Source organism: Aspergillus welwitschiae (genome assembly GCF_003344945.1).
Source record: "Aspergillus welwitschiae strain CBS 139.54b unplaced genomic scaffold BDQ94scaffold_12, whole genome shotgun sequence".
Lineage (NCBI taxonomy): Eukaryota > Fungi > Ascomycota > Eurotiomycetes > Eurotiales > Aspergillaceae > Aspergillus > Aspergillus welwitschiae.
Window position 1 is genome coordinate 71,898 of NW_020798706.1, and position 15,133 is coordinate 87,030.

At 51.0% G+C, this 15,133-nt stretch overlaps 6 protein-coding genes across 6 annotated transcripts; 5 read left to right on the forward strand and 1 right to left on the reverse strand.

The window, feature by feature from the left end:
• Positions 1-241: 241 nt before the first annotated feature.
• Positions 242-3,718, forward strand: BDQ94DRAFT_177837 (Zn(II)2Cys6 transcription factor; the record flags this gene model as incomplete). Its single annotated transcript, XM_026773007.1, has 7 exons — positions 242-502; positions 566-663; positions 729-1,224; positions 1,274-1,863; positions 1,915-2,274; positions 2,395-2,867; positions 2,942-3,718. 7 exons carry the CDS (start codon positions 242-244, stop codon positions 3,109-3,111), a joined length of 2,448 nt encoding a protein of 815 aa, XP_026627361.1. The 3' UTR covers positions 3,112-3,718.
• Positions 3,338-4,071, reverse strand: BDQ94DRAFT_169302 (RraA family protein; the record flags this gene model as incomplete). The annotated part of the gene is made up of 2 exons (XM_026771260.1): positions 3,338-3,964; positions 4,018-4,071. The coding sequence occupies 2 exons, from the start codon at positions 4,069-4,071 to the stop codon at positions 3,338-3,340; spliced, it is 681 nt and encodes a 226-aa protein (XP_026627362.1).
• Positions 4,072-4,340: 269 nt separating this feature from the next.
• BDQ94DRAFT_177841 (aconitate hydratase) lies at positions 4,341-6,940 on the forward strand. Its single transcript, XM_026773008.1, has 3 exons — positions 4,341-4,504; positions 4,563-5,008; positions 5,064-6,940. Exons 1-3 carry the CDS (start codon positions 4,403-4,405, stop codon positions 6,892-6,894), a joined length of 2,379 nt encoding a protein of 792 aa, XP_026627363.1. The 5' UTR covers positions 4,341-4,402; the 3' UTR covers positions 6,895-6,940.
• Positions 6,941-7,867: 927 nt separating this feature from the next.
• On the forward strand, positions 7,868-9,552 carry BDQ94DRAFT_169304 (sugar porter family MFS transporter; the record flags this gene model as incomplete). The annotated part of the gene is made up of 2 exons (XM_026771261.1): positions 7,868-8,113; positions 8,176-9,552. 2 exons carry the CDS (start codon positions 7,868-7,870, stop codon positions 9,550-9,552), a joined length of 1,623 nt encoding a protein of 540 aa, XP_026627364.1.
• A 736-nt stretch (positions 9,553-10,288) lies between these two features.
• Positions 10,289-11,873, forward strand: BDQ94DRAFT_18635 (alpha/beta fold hydrolase). The gene is made up of 3 exons (XM_026775131.1): positions 10,289-10,943; positions 11,048-11,401; positions 11,493-11,873. The coding sequence occupies exons 1-3, from the start codon at positions 10,572-10,574 to the stop codon at positions 11,667-11,669; spliced, it is 903 nt and encodes a 300-aa protein (XP_026627365.1). The 5' UTR covers positions 10,289-10,571; the 3' UTR covers positions 11,670-11,873.
• Positions 11,874-12,353: 480 nt separating this feature from the next.
• BDQ94DRAFT_169306 (uncharacterized protein) lies at positions 12,354-13,657 on the forward strand (the record flags this gene model as incomplete). The annotated part of the gene is made up of 3 exons (XM_026771262.1): positions 12,354-12,506; positions 12,566-13,044; positions 13,114-13,657. The coding sequence occupies 3 exons, from the start codon at positions 12,354-12,356 to the stop codon at positions 13,655-13,657; spliced, it is 1,176 nt and encodes a 391-aa protein (XP_026627366.1).
• Positions 13,658-15,133: the final 1,476 nt, after the last annotated feature.

The following is a 15,133-nucleotide window of genomic DNA, read 5'->3' on the forward strand; positions in this document are numbered from 1 at the left end:
TTTTTTTTTTTTTTTTTTTTTTTTTTTTTTTTTTCACCCTCAGATCTTGAATCACCTCGCCAGATTCTTGTTCAACGGTACTCAATATATATGTTTTCGCATAGGGAAGCAATTGGGAAAAATTGACCGCAGTATCATGCAAAAAAGATGAAGCAACCAAAGCATAGACTGTGGCTATTAGTACCTCATTAAACGAAATTATAGGGGGGCTTTTGCTATAGACAGGTCTGTATTAAAGAAGATGAAAGAAGAAGCTGGTCCAAGACGGTGTGGAGGAAATCATGTGCCGACGACCAAGCCAAAGTTCACCCGCGCGCCCCCCGGCATTCCGCTTCCCCCACAAATCCGGTCGCATGTTGCCGTTACGCTGGTTCACCGTGCTTTTGCACACATCATCTCGCAAATCTCCAAGATGAGTCCCCGAGACATAGAGCGCCCGGGCTCCCCTGCTCCGAAGAAAGTCCGGATCGCCTGTCGCCGGTGTAGAGCTAAACGTGTCAAGGTTGGCCCACGTTCATGCTGCCAAGCTTATGACTGCGCATCTTGCTAATTACGTTCCCCGGAGTGTGACGGCGGCATCCCCGCATGCAGCAATTGCGCGCGAGCGAGGGTCCCTTGTATCGATGTTGACGGTCGGAACCGTGACATCTCTATTCCTCGCGAGTAAGGTCCTCTAAAACTGTGGTTTTTGTGTCCCCAGCCGCACTAATTGTCCTGTGATACCTCAGTTTCATCGCACAATGCCGTGCCAGGATAGCATGGCTAGAACAACAGATCAAGCTTTTGAACCCGGACTTCGATCTGACAAAGGGGCCATCAGTGAACTTGAGTGAGAATGAATTGACATTACAGTCTAGTTCAGGGGTTTCAGACTGTAGCAATGCTGTCACTATGCTGGAGACTGAGACACAGAGTCGCGACAAGCCAGCCACGAGAAAACGACCATACGACTTAGTCGAGGACCCAGAAACTGATCAGACCCCCCGCGCAGAAGCTTCTTCAGTGGCAAATGCTTTTGGAATGCTGTCTTTACATTCAGATTCTCGACAGCAGCACTACATGGGTTCTTCATCGGGATTGCTGTTCACCAAGCTCATTGGAGTGGATAGAGATACACAGATATCTAGCCCGTCATCCTACAGTGAAACCAGCAAGTATGGGCGGCACTCAATCTCCCAATCATTGAAGCAAGGATATCGCTCTCTGTACCAGAGCTTAGCAAGGGTTCGTCGCTCTGCTCGATTTCTAGTCCCACTTCTCATCATCTATCTAGGAACTCCCTTCCCCTGAGGAAGCTGAAGTATTACTTGCAGTTTACTTCCAGCATATACATATTGACTATCCCGTTCTCCACGCGCCTTCACTGATCAATGCGTATTTGGCGCTGTATGAGAGTACACAAATGGAACCTACAGGCCAATACGATAGCAACGGGTGGATGGAAGGGCTAGAACCCTTCGAGTACAACGGGATGGCTGATAAAGAAAGCGGCAAACAGTCTACGCCGATAACTGTCTTCACAGCCGTGGTTCATGTATTCATAGTGTTCTCTCTGGCAGCAACCGTACTAACACGCAAGAAAAACTTTGACTACTCTCCGACGAAATTTTACAGAATGGCCTTAGCGGAAACATCCAGTTGCTTCTCCTCAGTGTCAGTGACATCTCTGCAGGGTATTTTACTCTTGGCAATTCATAGCATGATCTGCCCGGCTGGCCTCAATATCTGGACACTGGCACATCTAGCAATGTCGCATTGTATTGATTTGGGCCTTCATCGAGAACCTAGCCCGTCTACGAGCGTTCCCAGAACGTCTCTAGCCGTCAGGCGACTTATTTTCTACACAACATACTCCCTCGATCGGTAGGAAATCATTTATGTCCCGTGATGCGCTTGGGCCTAACAATTTCATAGGACAATCGCCACCATCCAAGGCCGTCCATTAGGGATCAGGGATGAAACATTTGACATACAACGTCCCGAAGTGGAAGATGTCACTGAAGACTTGTCTAGTCTTGCAGATTGCAAACTCAACGTGTCAGCACCATCATCGGCCCATATGACAATGTCTATCCGGCGTTTCAGACTGGACCAATACATAACTGAGATAAAGCTCCTTTTCTATCACTTACCCAAACAGCTTCGCCCGCTCGTGTGGCCGAATGACCTTGAGAATCATCAGGCACAGATCAAACTTGACCTTGACGCATGGTTAACCGAGACATCTCTCATACAGCCGCCCACTGACCGAGAAGAAGACAGAAAAAGCGTCCAGTATGAGAAACTCCGGTTGGAAATTCTATACCACTCAGCAGTAACACTTCTCTTTCAACCTTCCCAAACATTCCGTTCGCCATCACCAAATGCTTTACGGCACTGCTACCAAAGTTGCAGCCGAAAGTTACGCATATACGATCATCTCAGTACAGAGGAGCAACTCTATTACAACTGGCGAAACATCCACGGTATATTTTCCTCGGGCGCGACACTGATCTACTGCATCTGGGCATCGCCCTCTCTTCAGGCCACCATTCCGTTTGCGGAGGTATTAAGAGACCTGCGGACTTGTTCCAACCTCCTCAGTATCGGTGGTCAGTGGTGGCCTTCCGTACGTAATGGCAAGGGAAGCTTTGACAAGATGGTCGATCTTACTATACGGCAGTTAAGCCGTACTCAGACCTCTACGCCGCAAACGCGGCGCTCGCTACAAACACAACATACTGAGATTAGCTGTCAACCTGATCTGGGCCATTCCAATTTGGTTCCGGGATATTCTAGTACCCGGGGTGTTCAGCCAACAGAAGTCCCATCCAGCCAGCCCGACGGGCACGGAGGTCTCCCCAATGAGGGGTTTCCTGACCCTACAGGTGAGGAATCCCGGCCCGACTTACATCCTACGGGCGTACTCCCTAGTCTGGTACTGATATATCTTCCGGCTTAGGAGACCATTTGGATCTTGACTTTGGAGAACCTGGATTATTGTTTTCCAACCCGATTGGTATGGATGCTACAGACACATATTCCATTGATTCTGCGATGGAAAGCTTTCTCGCCGAATTTGTCCGCGGAGACTGGGGCTGGGACCCATTCTCAGGCACAACGGCTTTGTGAAAGCACACCAGCCTGTTATTACGGTCGCTCCCACTTCATAAGGCTTTTTGTCGACTGGAACCGACAGACTATATAAAACGAATACCACAGTGTGTCTCTCATATACTATACATTCCGGTACATTTCATAGAGGCACCAATATGTATTCTAAATCACGAGTCTGCGAGAAGGGATATATTGCCCTTGAAAAACGAAACAACGAAACAAGCTGGAACTCAGGACCTGTCTATTTCCTCAGCCTCTTGATAGTGCTCCCTATTTCATCACCCTGTTCCAGGCAACGCCGTGTCTCCTCATCAATTTCAAAGCGTTCCTGGCAGAGTTGTACACACTCTTCTGCCTTTTCAGGCGGAACGACCACCACCCCATCTGCATCTCCAAGGATATAATCACCAGGATTGATGACAACCTGCCCTCCATTTTCTGAGTTCTCATAGATAACCGGTACATCCAATTCAGAGGAGCGAGTGAAAGTATTGGATCCAAGGATGCTAATGCCGCGCGCAAACAGGGTCATTCCCAGCTCGCGGTGCTCATTGATATCACGAAATTTGCCATCAATGATGACTCCGGCGGCACCACGTTTCTGAGCCCGAGTGCTCATGAGTCCTCCCCAACAAGCACTGATTAAGCCTTTGGGTTGTGACACAAATACAACACTGTCTTTGGGGATGGCATCGGCGAAGTGAACCTTTGGCGTTGGCGAAACCTTGTCCGAGGCATGCACCATTTTCACTGTGTATGCCGGGCCGAGGAACTTTGCTGTGGGTGACATGAAATCCGGAGAGTACATTTTAAGGCCAGATAAATAGCCACCCTGAGAGACTCCAAGCTTGACGAGTGCATCGCCGACCTGAAGGGATTGGTTGAGCTCAAGCCAGAATTGCGCCGAATAGTGTATCTTACATCACAGGAGGTGAAGCGCCGCAACGCGCTGAGGACGTTTGGTCTAATAGCCATAGTTGCTTGCCCACGATTGAATTGATGGTACGGGATAGGATACAAATGGGCAAGACGGTCGCCACAGAAGGTAGATAGAAGTGGTGGCCAGCTTCAAAAGCGGGGAGACAATCGGACTATCCGACGGATGATCCCGCATTCTGGAGTAGCCCGGGGCATGCTTTCGCACTGTCGGATAGCTCCGAAGCCAGATCCGGAGTAGTCCCGCTCTTTTGCCTCGGCCGGCGACAGAGCTTGACCTACGCGAACCATGACTGCTTTCGAGGAATATTCTTTGTAACTTTCTATGCTCAATGGTTAACCTTCATATCACGATACTCAAGCCAGCACAATGCAGCGATGTCGCCAAAGATTACCGGTGATGCAAGCATCATACCAATCCCTCTGCCTGAACGGAGCCCGGAGCTATGCGACAACCGTTCCAGGTAACTCAGTCAGTACACCTCGATCTCAATCCAGAGCATTTGGTGCTGATTTTGGCCGTTGGACAGATTCTAGGCGTTCACTACCCCAAACAGATTCGGGCCATCGAAGCGATTAAGCAGGGATCAAAGCGTCCGCTCACACTAGCTGAAAAGACGCTATACAGTCATTTACTGGACACGGATAGCGGTCGTTGGAACATTGATAAGATTGCGCGGGGAAAGACCATTTTGGAGCTGCGCCCTGATCGTGTTGCCTGCCATGATGCGACCGCAACAATGGCTTTACTACAGTTTATCAGCGCAGGCCTTCCGCGTGTAATGGTACCGACAACAGTGCACAGCGATCATCTTATCATCTCGGAGAATGGCGCGGAGAAAGATATGCAGCGTGCGACCACAGAACACGCAGAGGTATATGATTTCTTGAGTAGCGCTTCGAAGAAGTACGGGATCGGCTTCTGGAAGCCTGGATCTGGAATCATCCATACTGTCATTTTTGAGAACTACGCGATGTATGTCTACCACATGAAGCCCGCAATTACCATCACTGACAATTTTGGGACATAGGCCTGGAGGTTTGATTATCGGTACGGATTCTCATACGCCCAATGCAGGTGGGATGGGCATGCTTGGAATTGGCGTTGGCGGAGCTGATGCTGTTGACGCAATGTCGGGGATGGCTTGGGAGTTGGTTGCGCCGAAAGTCATTGGAGTCGAACTTACAGGCGAGCTTCAAGGCTGGGCATCAACAAAAGATATCATCTGTAAATTGGCAGGAATACTCGGTGTATCGGGCGGGAAAGGTCGCATCATTGAATTCTTCGGTCCTGGTACGAAGACCCTGGGCGCGACAGCTATGGCTACCATTTGCAACATGTCTGCGGAAATTGGGTCGACTTCTTGTATCTTCCCCTACTCGGATGCGATCGCCCGCTATCTGAGTGCCACTGCGCGCGATCATGTTGTGAAAGTGGCAAATCCAGTCAAAGACCTTCTGCTCACCGCAGATGAGGGCTCCGAGGAGTACTACGACGAAATCATCAAGATCGATTTGGACACTCTGGAGCCGCATGTTAACGGTCCTTTCACACCGGATCTAGCTCATCCCATCTCGAAGCTGTCTACTGCGGTCGCTGAGAGCGATTGGCCTGTGAACCTAAGCCACGCCATGGTGGGTAGCTGTACCAACAGCTCCTATGAGGATTTGGACAAGGCTCGGCAGCTGGTTAACCAAGCCCGGGCGGCCGGAATAACAAAGTTCAAGACTCCTTTCTTGGTTTCACCAGGTAGCGAAAGAATTCGGGCTACCGCCGAAGAGGCTGGTATCCTGCAGGATCTCGAGGACGCTGGTGCTATGATCCTCAGCAGCTCTTGCGGACCGTGTGTCGGGTCGTGGGATCGCAAGGACGTGGATGTCCGCGGAAAAGAGAAGAACTCGGTGATCTCCAGCTACAACCGTAACTTTGTGGGGCGCCACGACAGCAATCCGGCCACGCACTCATTCGTCACGTCGCCGGAGCTAGTCACAGCCTTTGCTTATGCTGGTCGCCTGGACTTTAACCCTGTCACTGACAGTATCTCTGCGGAAGGATCTCAACCACTGCGGCTTACGCCTCCTGTAGGTCAGGAATTGCCAGAATCATTCAATTCCGGTGCAGATCGCTTTCAAGAGCCTCCGTCAGATGGCTCCTCCTACTCGGTTATTATCGATGAGAAGTCCGACAGGCTACAGCTCCTGGAGCCCTTCCCGGCATGGAAGCACGGAAATGCTACGGACATGGAGTTGCTGATGAAGGTAAAGGGCAAGTGTACGACGGATCACATATCCCCGGCTGGTCCGTGGTACAAATATCGCGGTCATCTGGAGAACATCAGCCACAACATGCTCACCACCGCAACCAATGCATTCTTAGACAACGACCCGCAAATGCTAGGCCATACGACACATCCGCTAACGCGCAAGGTCCAGCTTACTCATGAAGTGGCCCGGGACTTGAAGCACCGTTCCATTCGTTGGTGCGTGGTTGGAGACAACAACTACGGTGAGGGTAGTTCGCGAGAGCATGCCGCACTGGAGCCTCGCTTCCTCGGCGGCATTGCCATCATAGCCCGGTCTTTCGCTCGTATCCACGAGACGAATCTGAAGAAACAGGGAATGCTTCCGCTCACATTCGCTGATCCTGCTGACTACGACCGAGTGCAGGAGGGAGATCGCATCACTCTGATTGGCGTAGAAGATGGAGAGCTGCAACCGGGGAAGAATGTCACCATGCGGGTTACTCCGCGCCATGGAGACGCCTGGGAGGCTGAGTTGTGCCACAGCTATCATGCCGGACAGCTCCCGTGGCTCCGGGCTGGTAGTGCCTTGAACCATATCAAGGCTACTGTACGCAGCTGAGTGGGGTTTTGCATAGAATGATAAATAGATTCAATGTACAGAAAGGTTTTATATACAAAGACAAATGTTACTGGACTCACACCCTGCCGAACGGACTTTACAGCTAGCCTATTTGAAAGAGTCTTCTCTTTGTGATTCTCTCGAACACAGTCTTACCTAAGTAGGAAACTGAGACTTGTATTAATCTTACCTTCTCAATTACTCTGACGCCTGTCTCCGTAGCAGCTTCGTAGCGTCCGCCTAGTGCCCCTGGAGCTGTCCCCAATAGGTGCTTTAGGTAATCGTCTTGCAGGTGCCGTACAAGGTGCCTTAGATGACGCATTAGAAAATGCTTTAGGGGTTCCCCTTAGATAGTGCCTTGGAGATGGTCTTAGAGATGGCCTGGGGGTAGCCTGAAGGCAGTCTTAGAGGTAGTCTTGAGCATACCCATTTACAGCATACGACTGAAAGTGTTTTACATAACCAGCTTATGAATGATATCTTGGTTAGCTCTATTTAGGCATGATTGCAAAGTCCGTTCGGCAGAGTGGAGTCCAAATGGCAGCCGCCTATATAAATGCCGTATCTCTCGATCTTATACGGTATCCCCTAGGTTCCACAAGAGTGGCGTTCCTACTGAAGCACCTCCCTCATTGGTGGTACCACAATTGCACCATGTCAATGCGCGGGAAATGCTTCTCATGGACAGCTCCGGCCACCCGGAGTAGCCCAAGATATGCCCCGGATTGACTCCGCATTCCCCAGACTTGGCAGGAAGGGGATGACCTCCGGCTAGATTGGATTGGCTGATGTCTTCCATCTTGCAGATGTGGACTGATCATGCCTTGGTTTGCATAGGCTGTGATATCCTGGGGTATTTAGTAGATCCCTCTGCCTGTGTTGTCAATCTATCTCATGCTGGCAGCCCAGGTCTGGTAACTTGGGATCTCTCGGTGTCGAGCAATACGCCCAAAACTTACTTTCTCAGTTCAATATGGGAGCAGCAGGCGGCGGTTTCTCCCCCCAAGCCATCAAACAAGTCCCTCCTGCAGCTCGCGGACTTTACATCTGGTTGGCGATCATCTGGGCCTCGTACTGCGGTGGTCTGCATGGCTTTAACACGTCCAATATCTCGGGTGCTATGCAGATGGAGCAATGGGATCCAGATTTTGGATGGGACAAGCTTTCCAGCACGACTGTTTCGAACAATGAGGGTTGGGTGGTATCCTCTATGCTGCTGGTATGGGATCCCACACTATATAGTATGAAGTGCATTTACTGAGCCAGTACAACTCCATGCAGGGCCAAACCGTCGGAGTCTTATTCGCAGGCCCACTAGGGGAACGGCGGGGCCGAAAGGCAGTCATCCTCGCTGCCGCCATCTGCTACTCGATCGGAGCTATTCTCATGGCCGCCAACCTGGGGTCCTTCGCTGAACTCCTCGTCGGGCGTATTCTTTCCGGGTTAGGGTCTGGACTGGGAATGTCAGCAGGACCAGTATACATTTCCGAAGTTGCACCCCTCGAGCTGCGCGGAATGATGACGACCTTCTACAATGTGAGCATCATGGGCGGCGTTACAGGCAGTTACTGGATCAACTACGCCTCGTTGCTTGTCATCCCCGACAGCTCCAGCTGGCAATGGCGCACCACACTCGTCCTGCAATCCATCCCGGCCATCATCCTCTTCCTCGGATTCCCCTTCTTCCCCGAAAGCCCTCGCTACCTCATGATGCGCGGCCACGTCGACGCTGCCCGGCGCAGCCTGTCCCGCCTGCGCGGCGGCATGGACGAAAGCACTGAGTACTTCGCCCGCGAATATGCCGAACTCCTCAGCAAGCTCGACACCACGGCCACAACGACTACTCCCACCAAAGCATTCCTATCCCTTCTCCACGAATGCATCAACCACCCACCGACCCGCAAAATCCTCCTCTTCGTCACCCTCATCCAAACCTTCTTCATCATGAGTGGAGGCAATAGCATTACCTACTACGCCCCAGATATACTGGAATCTATCGGCCTTGGCCATTCAGAAGTCCTCCTTTTCACCGCCATCTACGGCCTCGTCAAGCTCCTCTCCGTCTTATTCTACGCCTGGTTCCTAACGGAACGCTTCGGCCGGCGTCCTCTCCTGCTGATCGGCTCCACAATCAACGTCCTCTGTCTGCTGTACCTGACGTGCTATCTTGCCCTCAGCCCACCCTCATCGTCAGGAACAGCTTCCCCTTCCGCCGCCTCGTATGTTTGCATTGTCGCGATCTGCATCTACGCCATAGGCTACGGCTTCGGCTGGGCGCCCGTGTTCTCCCTCACAGCGTCGGAGATTTGTCCGACCCGGATACGCGGCACGGTAGTGACACTTGCTTTCACGTACCAGAACCTGCTCAATTTCGGGATTACGCGCGGGTTCCCCAGTATGACGGAGAGTATGCAGTCTTGGGGCCCATTTGCGCTGTTCACGGCGTTCACGACGCTCGCGACGGTGTGGGTGGGGGTTGGGTTCCCGGAGTGTAAGGGAAGAAGTATGGAGAAGATGGAGGAGGTGTTTACGAGGAGTTGGTGGAAGATAGGGTGGGCGAAGGTGCCGGAAGAGAGGAGAGTGGAAGATGGTCAGGAGGTGGGTGATGTTGGGGGTGAGGTAGAGAAGGGAAGCAGTTCCCATGAGGAGAAGGTATAATCGGTTTGTTTTATAGCATTAGGCTACTTATGAGTAATGGTATGATTTGATGCCAAGGTCAACTGGGTTTCATTGCATGATGTCCATCTTCATGTTTCATAATCATAAAAAAAATCTTCTTTATGCCGGAAGCCTCGGCACATGGCAAAGCTGTAAACCCACCATGACGAATATCTCTCCCCACCAACCACGCGGCAATAAGCTTAAGTTTGCCTGTCATGAGAGTGTGTTCCATGGTCCTTTTCCTTTCCGTTTGTTCCGACCGTTATTAATCAAAATTAATACCCTTGTCTGAACTGGTTACACGATAGATTTGCAAGTCAGTGTCCAGCGTGACAAACACAAACAGGCTCCTCTGCTTCCCCCCTGCATAGTGGCTGACCCGCTAAAAAGCGTCCGAAACGCCCATCAGAAGTTTATCTGTGCTGCAGGAACCAATCGAGCGCGTGGCAGGGACCCAACCCTGCGGATCCCTTTGTCTCGGTTGAGACTCGGTAGGGTCTCGGATTCGTTCGGGATGAGGCCGAGGTACGAAGCAGTACGTAGTGTAGTGAGGCGAGTTATAGTTAGGGTTTAAACTATTTTGCTTTGTAGCTAGAAGTAACTAGCCTCCGAGGATTGGGGTTGGAGATGGAGGCAGGGACCGGTTTTGCCAACCGAAAAGGGTAGCTTCTCCGTTCAATGAACTGTCATTGTCTGTCAGTTTCGGGTAGGAGTTGTCTTCTCCATCCCCGCTCCTGACAGGTTATTCTTTCGTTTGTTTGGTTCCTTGGTTCTTGCCCGCGCGGTAAGTTGTATCTGGAACCAAGAAATGAACTGGACTATTGATTGACACGACACTACTGAGTTGAGTTGTGTTTGACTAGAGTTCAGAGTTGTTGGTCCCACGTGATACCATCACCAAAGCTTACCCCCCTCATTTTCACCTCCTTTTTGAGTAGAGTGCTACCTATCCTCCCTCCCTTCTACGCATACCAATACCACCATACATTGAGAAAGAAAAAAAAAGGGAAAAGAAAATGGCCGCAACCACCACCATCACCGTCCCCCATCTGGGCGGCATCGACGTCGGCTACCGCCTCACCAACAACAACACTTACGACCCCGCCAAACCGACCGTAGTGCTCATCAACTCCATGTGCATGACTGTTTCTCTCTACGAGCCCCAATTCAACGACGAGACTCTAACAAACGCGGCGAACCTCCTCGCTATCGAACCCCTCGGTCATGGCGCCACTCACTGCCATGTCGCGGAACACTTCACTTACTGGGATACGGCCATTATGGCACTGCAGGTGATGGATAAGCTGGGTATTGAGAAGGCGTTCACTCTGGGAACCAGCCAGGGTGGGTGGATTGTTATGCGCATGGCGCTGTTGGCGCCGGAAAGGGTGCGTATATTCCATTGAATGCTTCGATGATTTTCTCGACTTTTCCCCTTTGGTGATAATACTTCGGTGTTGTTCTAATCATGGAAGGATTGGTGGTGAAATAGATCCTCGGTGTCCTCCCCCTCGGTACATCCATGGACTACGAGTCCTCTGATTCCAGAAGCAAGGGCTGCTGGGATCCCGTGACGCTGCTGACCCCATTCCTGGAAAAATGGAGCAGCGCGACACCCACCCCCGACTTTGTCGTGGATGATGTGTGGTGCGGGATGGTCGGAGGCATTGGCTTTGGAAAGGGCGCGACAGAAGAGACGGTCGGGTTCTGGAAGAACATACTGAAGGACGTGTACAAGGGCGATGAAGGACGGAATAAGGTGCGCATGGCACTTATGTGTCTGTTGACGAGGGATGGGCTGGTGTTGAGACTGGGAGATGTGCAGTGTCCGGTTTATTGGTTGCAGGTGAGTTTATTCCAATTAGAGAATCTTTACAATGGTTCGGTTCGGGTTGGTTTGGTTGGGGGTGGGGCTAATACGAACTACTATCCTTTAGGGTACGGAAGACACCCCTTTCCAGACGACGGTGGCAAGCGAACAGATTTCGAAGTTCACGAGGTCCAAGGAGGCGAAATTGGTGCTGGTGCAAGAGGGAGCGCATTATCTGAATGCGACGAACCCGCGGGAAGTCAATGCGGCGGTGTTGGAGATGGTTCAGAAATATGGGGCATAAGCGCGAACGCATCATCGCTAAACCCCATACTAAGTAGTAGGACTGTAGATTAGAGTTATATGTAGATACGAAGGACATTCATGTATGGACGGATGTATGTCGCGTGCCTAGACTAAGGAGTTCTATCGAGTAAACTAATTAACTAGTCAACCGGGAAGGAATCCGAGGGACACGAGATTTAAGGCTCGAGAGTCGCCCCCGGTTCCAATCCGGGCGTGTGTGCCTGTGGAAAGGCAAACAGTCTAGAAGGCAAGGAGTCCAATATTGGTCGCAACTAGAACGAACCGGCCCGGGCTGGCGTGGCCTTGGCGACAGACCGGCACTGTCGGACCAGTTCCCGCGCGTTCGAATAATGAGTATTTGACAGGTCAGACCTGGGGGGATTGCTTGCGAATGATTCGTTGGCCACGGCTGCCATCTGCTGAAGGGGAAAGTGTGGGATCCGCAACTGAAGCCGTGTGTGGCCTGGCGCCTGGCCCGGGTGGGGTCCCTCTGCTGGATCCTGGCCTGCTGCTGAAGATTTTCCTCATTCTGCATGATCCATTTCTCCCGTCTTAATGCCTTTGCTATATTAAATCGATCCGCTCGCGCCCTGGCAGGCGTGGGACCACCCGTTCCTGTCCCTGTCCCTGTGCTGGCGCTGGTGCTTAAAGCGTGTGTGTATGTGTGACTCCGTCCGGGGCGATGGGCGAGAAGGAAGATCTTCAGCCATGGGCCACGGCCACCACGGTCTCTGTGACGGTGTTGGCTTTTGTGTGTGTTGTTTTACGGGTGATTTCTCGTCTGGAACGGAAACAGAAATTATGGTGGGATGACTGGATGATTATTTTCTCGATGGTAGGGTCTCCTCCCTCCTCACCACCACCCCAATACATGCATCTAACAATCCAACCCAGTTATGGAACTTTATTGTCGTCGGCTTTATCTTTGGCATGATCCACGAGGGCATGGGCATACATGCTGACAAGCTTCCTACCTCTCAAATTATTCTGATTGCCAAATACCTCGTGGTCGCTGAGATTCTCTACGTCTTCAACCTAGTCTGGACCAAACTCAGCATTCTCCTTATGTACTACCGCATTTTCCGCTTTCCCTACTTCAAAAAATGGGCCTACGCCATCGGCACCTTTGTCATTCTCTGGGTCATCTGCATCACTTTCCTATTCATCTTCATCTGCGTCCCCGTCCAGAAACTCTGGTACCCCAGTCTCCCCGGCCACTGCATCAGCCAGGTCGGCACTTGGATCGCCAATGCAACCTCCACCATCGCCACAGACCTCATCATCTTATTTCTTCCCCTCCCTCAAGTCTGGAAGCTCCAGCTCCGGCTGTCCGAGAAAATCGCTCTTACAGTCGCCTTTGGCCTGGGTTTCTTGTAATGCCCCCTCCCTGAATCCTTCGTTGATGATGAATCCTCCCACTAACTCAACACCAACAAAAACAGCGTAATCTTCGCCTCCGCCTACCGGTTCACCGTCCTTTTCAGCTACACCTCCGCCGACTCAAGCTACACACTCGCCCCAACCGTCGGCTGGACCGCCATCGAAATGTCCGCTGGCATCGTCTCCGCCTGTCTCCCCACCCTCCGTCCAGCACTCCAACTCGCCGCCCGAAAGCTCGGCCTCAGATCCGCCCTTGTACCTGCCCTCTTCCGCAGTCGTACCTCTCCACTCTCCAAGTCGGACGATAGCCAGATGCCCGCGGACAGCACGGCCAGCACAGCGGGCATTGCGGCGCGCGCTAATCGTCACTCCTTCTACCATTTACCGGATGAGGAGGGGGGCGTGGGCGTCACGCAGAAGCAGATTAAGTTGGATGCGGTATTGAGGCCAAAACATGATCGAGGCCTGACGGTCACGAATATTAGGGGGAGTAGGGGGGCGAATGGGTTGGTTGGGGGTGGTGCTGGGTTGGGGAATGGGGAGGAGGGGGATGAGGTGCCGTTGCATGGGATTATGGTGTCGAAGGATTTTAGACAGGATGGGTAGGGTTTCTTTTGTTGGTGTTTTTTCTATTTCCTTTGTATCTTAGGGTATTGTAAATAATGGATCTTGGTTAGATTGGAACATATCTGTAAGATGGATTAGATGGATAAGATCGTCATCGTGATGAATGGGCGGGTGGCTGCATCTGTTGTGTAACAGGTATTCCTGCAGGGGTATGGTGTGGTAAGGCTGTGATCCTGAAGGATTGGTAATATTCCGATACATGAAACTAAACTAGTAACATGCAAGGTCTTCTAGCTATGAATAGCATGGTCGGACAGTAAGTAGTGTTTCGCAACTTTAGCCAGAGAGTATTGTCAACTGCTTTGCTTCGGTTCCCTTATACTTTGCGTTCACATGTTATCAGCTGAGTTGCATCCTACGATCTTTATCTCTTCATGACCACGGGAAAGCAAGCAATATCGCTAACAGCATCGGAAACCGAGAGTGGTGCTGCCGCAGTTGTTGAGCCACTCTTTTGCATTATGTATCTGCTGGTGAATTCTCTCAACTAACTAGAAGATGTTGCTTGTCAATGGCTTCTCCGTGCGAAATGTAACAAGCACCCACATTGCCATTCTCTGGTCGACTAATGTAGAATATAGTATGTAGTCCATGAGACAATTCTTAAGGGGAGGTGTATATTGGTTTTACGCCCCACTGCTCTTCATTAATCCGGAGGCTTTGTTGGACAGCCATCTCATTTTAGTGAGACGGGTATTAGATTAAGCACTGACAACCAGTCACTTGTATGAGTGTCTAAAGGGAAGAGGTAACCCGACATTATATATGAAAAATATATTGTTACCACGAAATTACCATTCATAATCGAACCTAGGGCGTATTAGTACCCATATTGCATGAATGTAGAAATGGCAGGATGTAATGCTGCTTACAAGCCATCATCATGCTGCACTCGTCAGGAACTGGTTCTCGAAGTTCTATCGAAGAGAATCACCCGATTTGCCCTTCTCTCGACCGCTATGGTCTCTGCGCTCGTCGACGCTGATGTCGGTTCTTGATTCAATGTGTGTAGATTCTTGTTTACTGGCTTGAGGGAATCCATTATGGGCTTCCAGGTGCCATATTGGCACAGTAATGAAAGCATCCCAGGTCTGCAATACTGTGCTTGACAGTATTTTGGTTTGTAGGGTAAATATATCTCTCAATTGAGAGCAAGGCTCCGCAGTACGAAAAGTGGAGTCTCTTAGCTTTATTTAAGGGAAGGTGCGTGTCAAAGAAGTAGTGCTACATTGGATCGAATTTTGGGATAGATCGTGCATAGAGTACTATAACTCAGAAAGACAGGAGCGCAGGGGAAAGGGTCTACTTGTTGATATATATTTTATGTTTGGGTTGTCAGGACGGTGTGGAGGCGCGGGCACGTAGGCCGCAGAAGTGGCAAAGGATCAGGTGATGCCTGGCTACAATGAATAAGACGCCTCGGCAGTAAGCATAACAGTCACACATAAGCGTGAA

Excerpts from the sequence above, each read along its gene's own strand:
- BDQ94DRAFT_18635 (XM_026775131.1), top strand. The coding sequence starts at position 10,572 with ATGGCCGCAACCACCACCATCACCGTCCCCCATCTGGGCGGCATCGAC. Across the intron at positions 10,944-11,047 it reads CGCTGTTGGCGCCGGAAAGG|ATCCTCGGTGTCCTCCCCCT; the intron begins GTGCGTATATTC and ends GTGGTGAAATAG. Across the intron at positions 11,402-11,492 it reads GTCCGGTTTATTGGTTGCAG|GGTACGGAAGACACCCCTTT; the intron begins GTGAGTTTATTC and ends ACTATCCTTTAG.
- BDQ94DRAFT_177841 (XM_026773008.1), top strand. The coding sequence starts at position 4,403 with ATGCAGCGATGTCGCCAAAGATTACCGGTGATGCAAGCATCATACCAA. Across the intron at positions 4,505-4,562 it reads CAACCGTTCCAGGTAACTCA|ATTCTAGGCGTTCACTACCC; the intron begins GTCAGTACACCT and ends GCCGTTGGACAG. Across the intron at positions 5,009-5,063 it reads ATTTTTGAGAACTACGCGAT|GCCTGGAGGTTTGATTATCG; the intron begins GTATGTCTACCA and ends TTTGGGACATAG.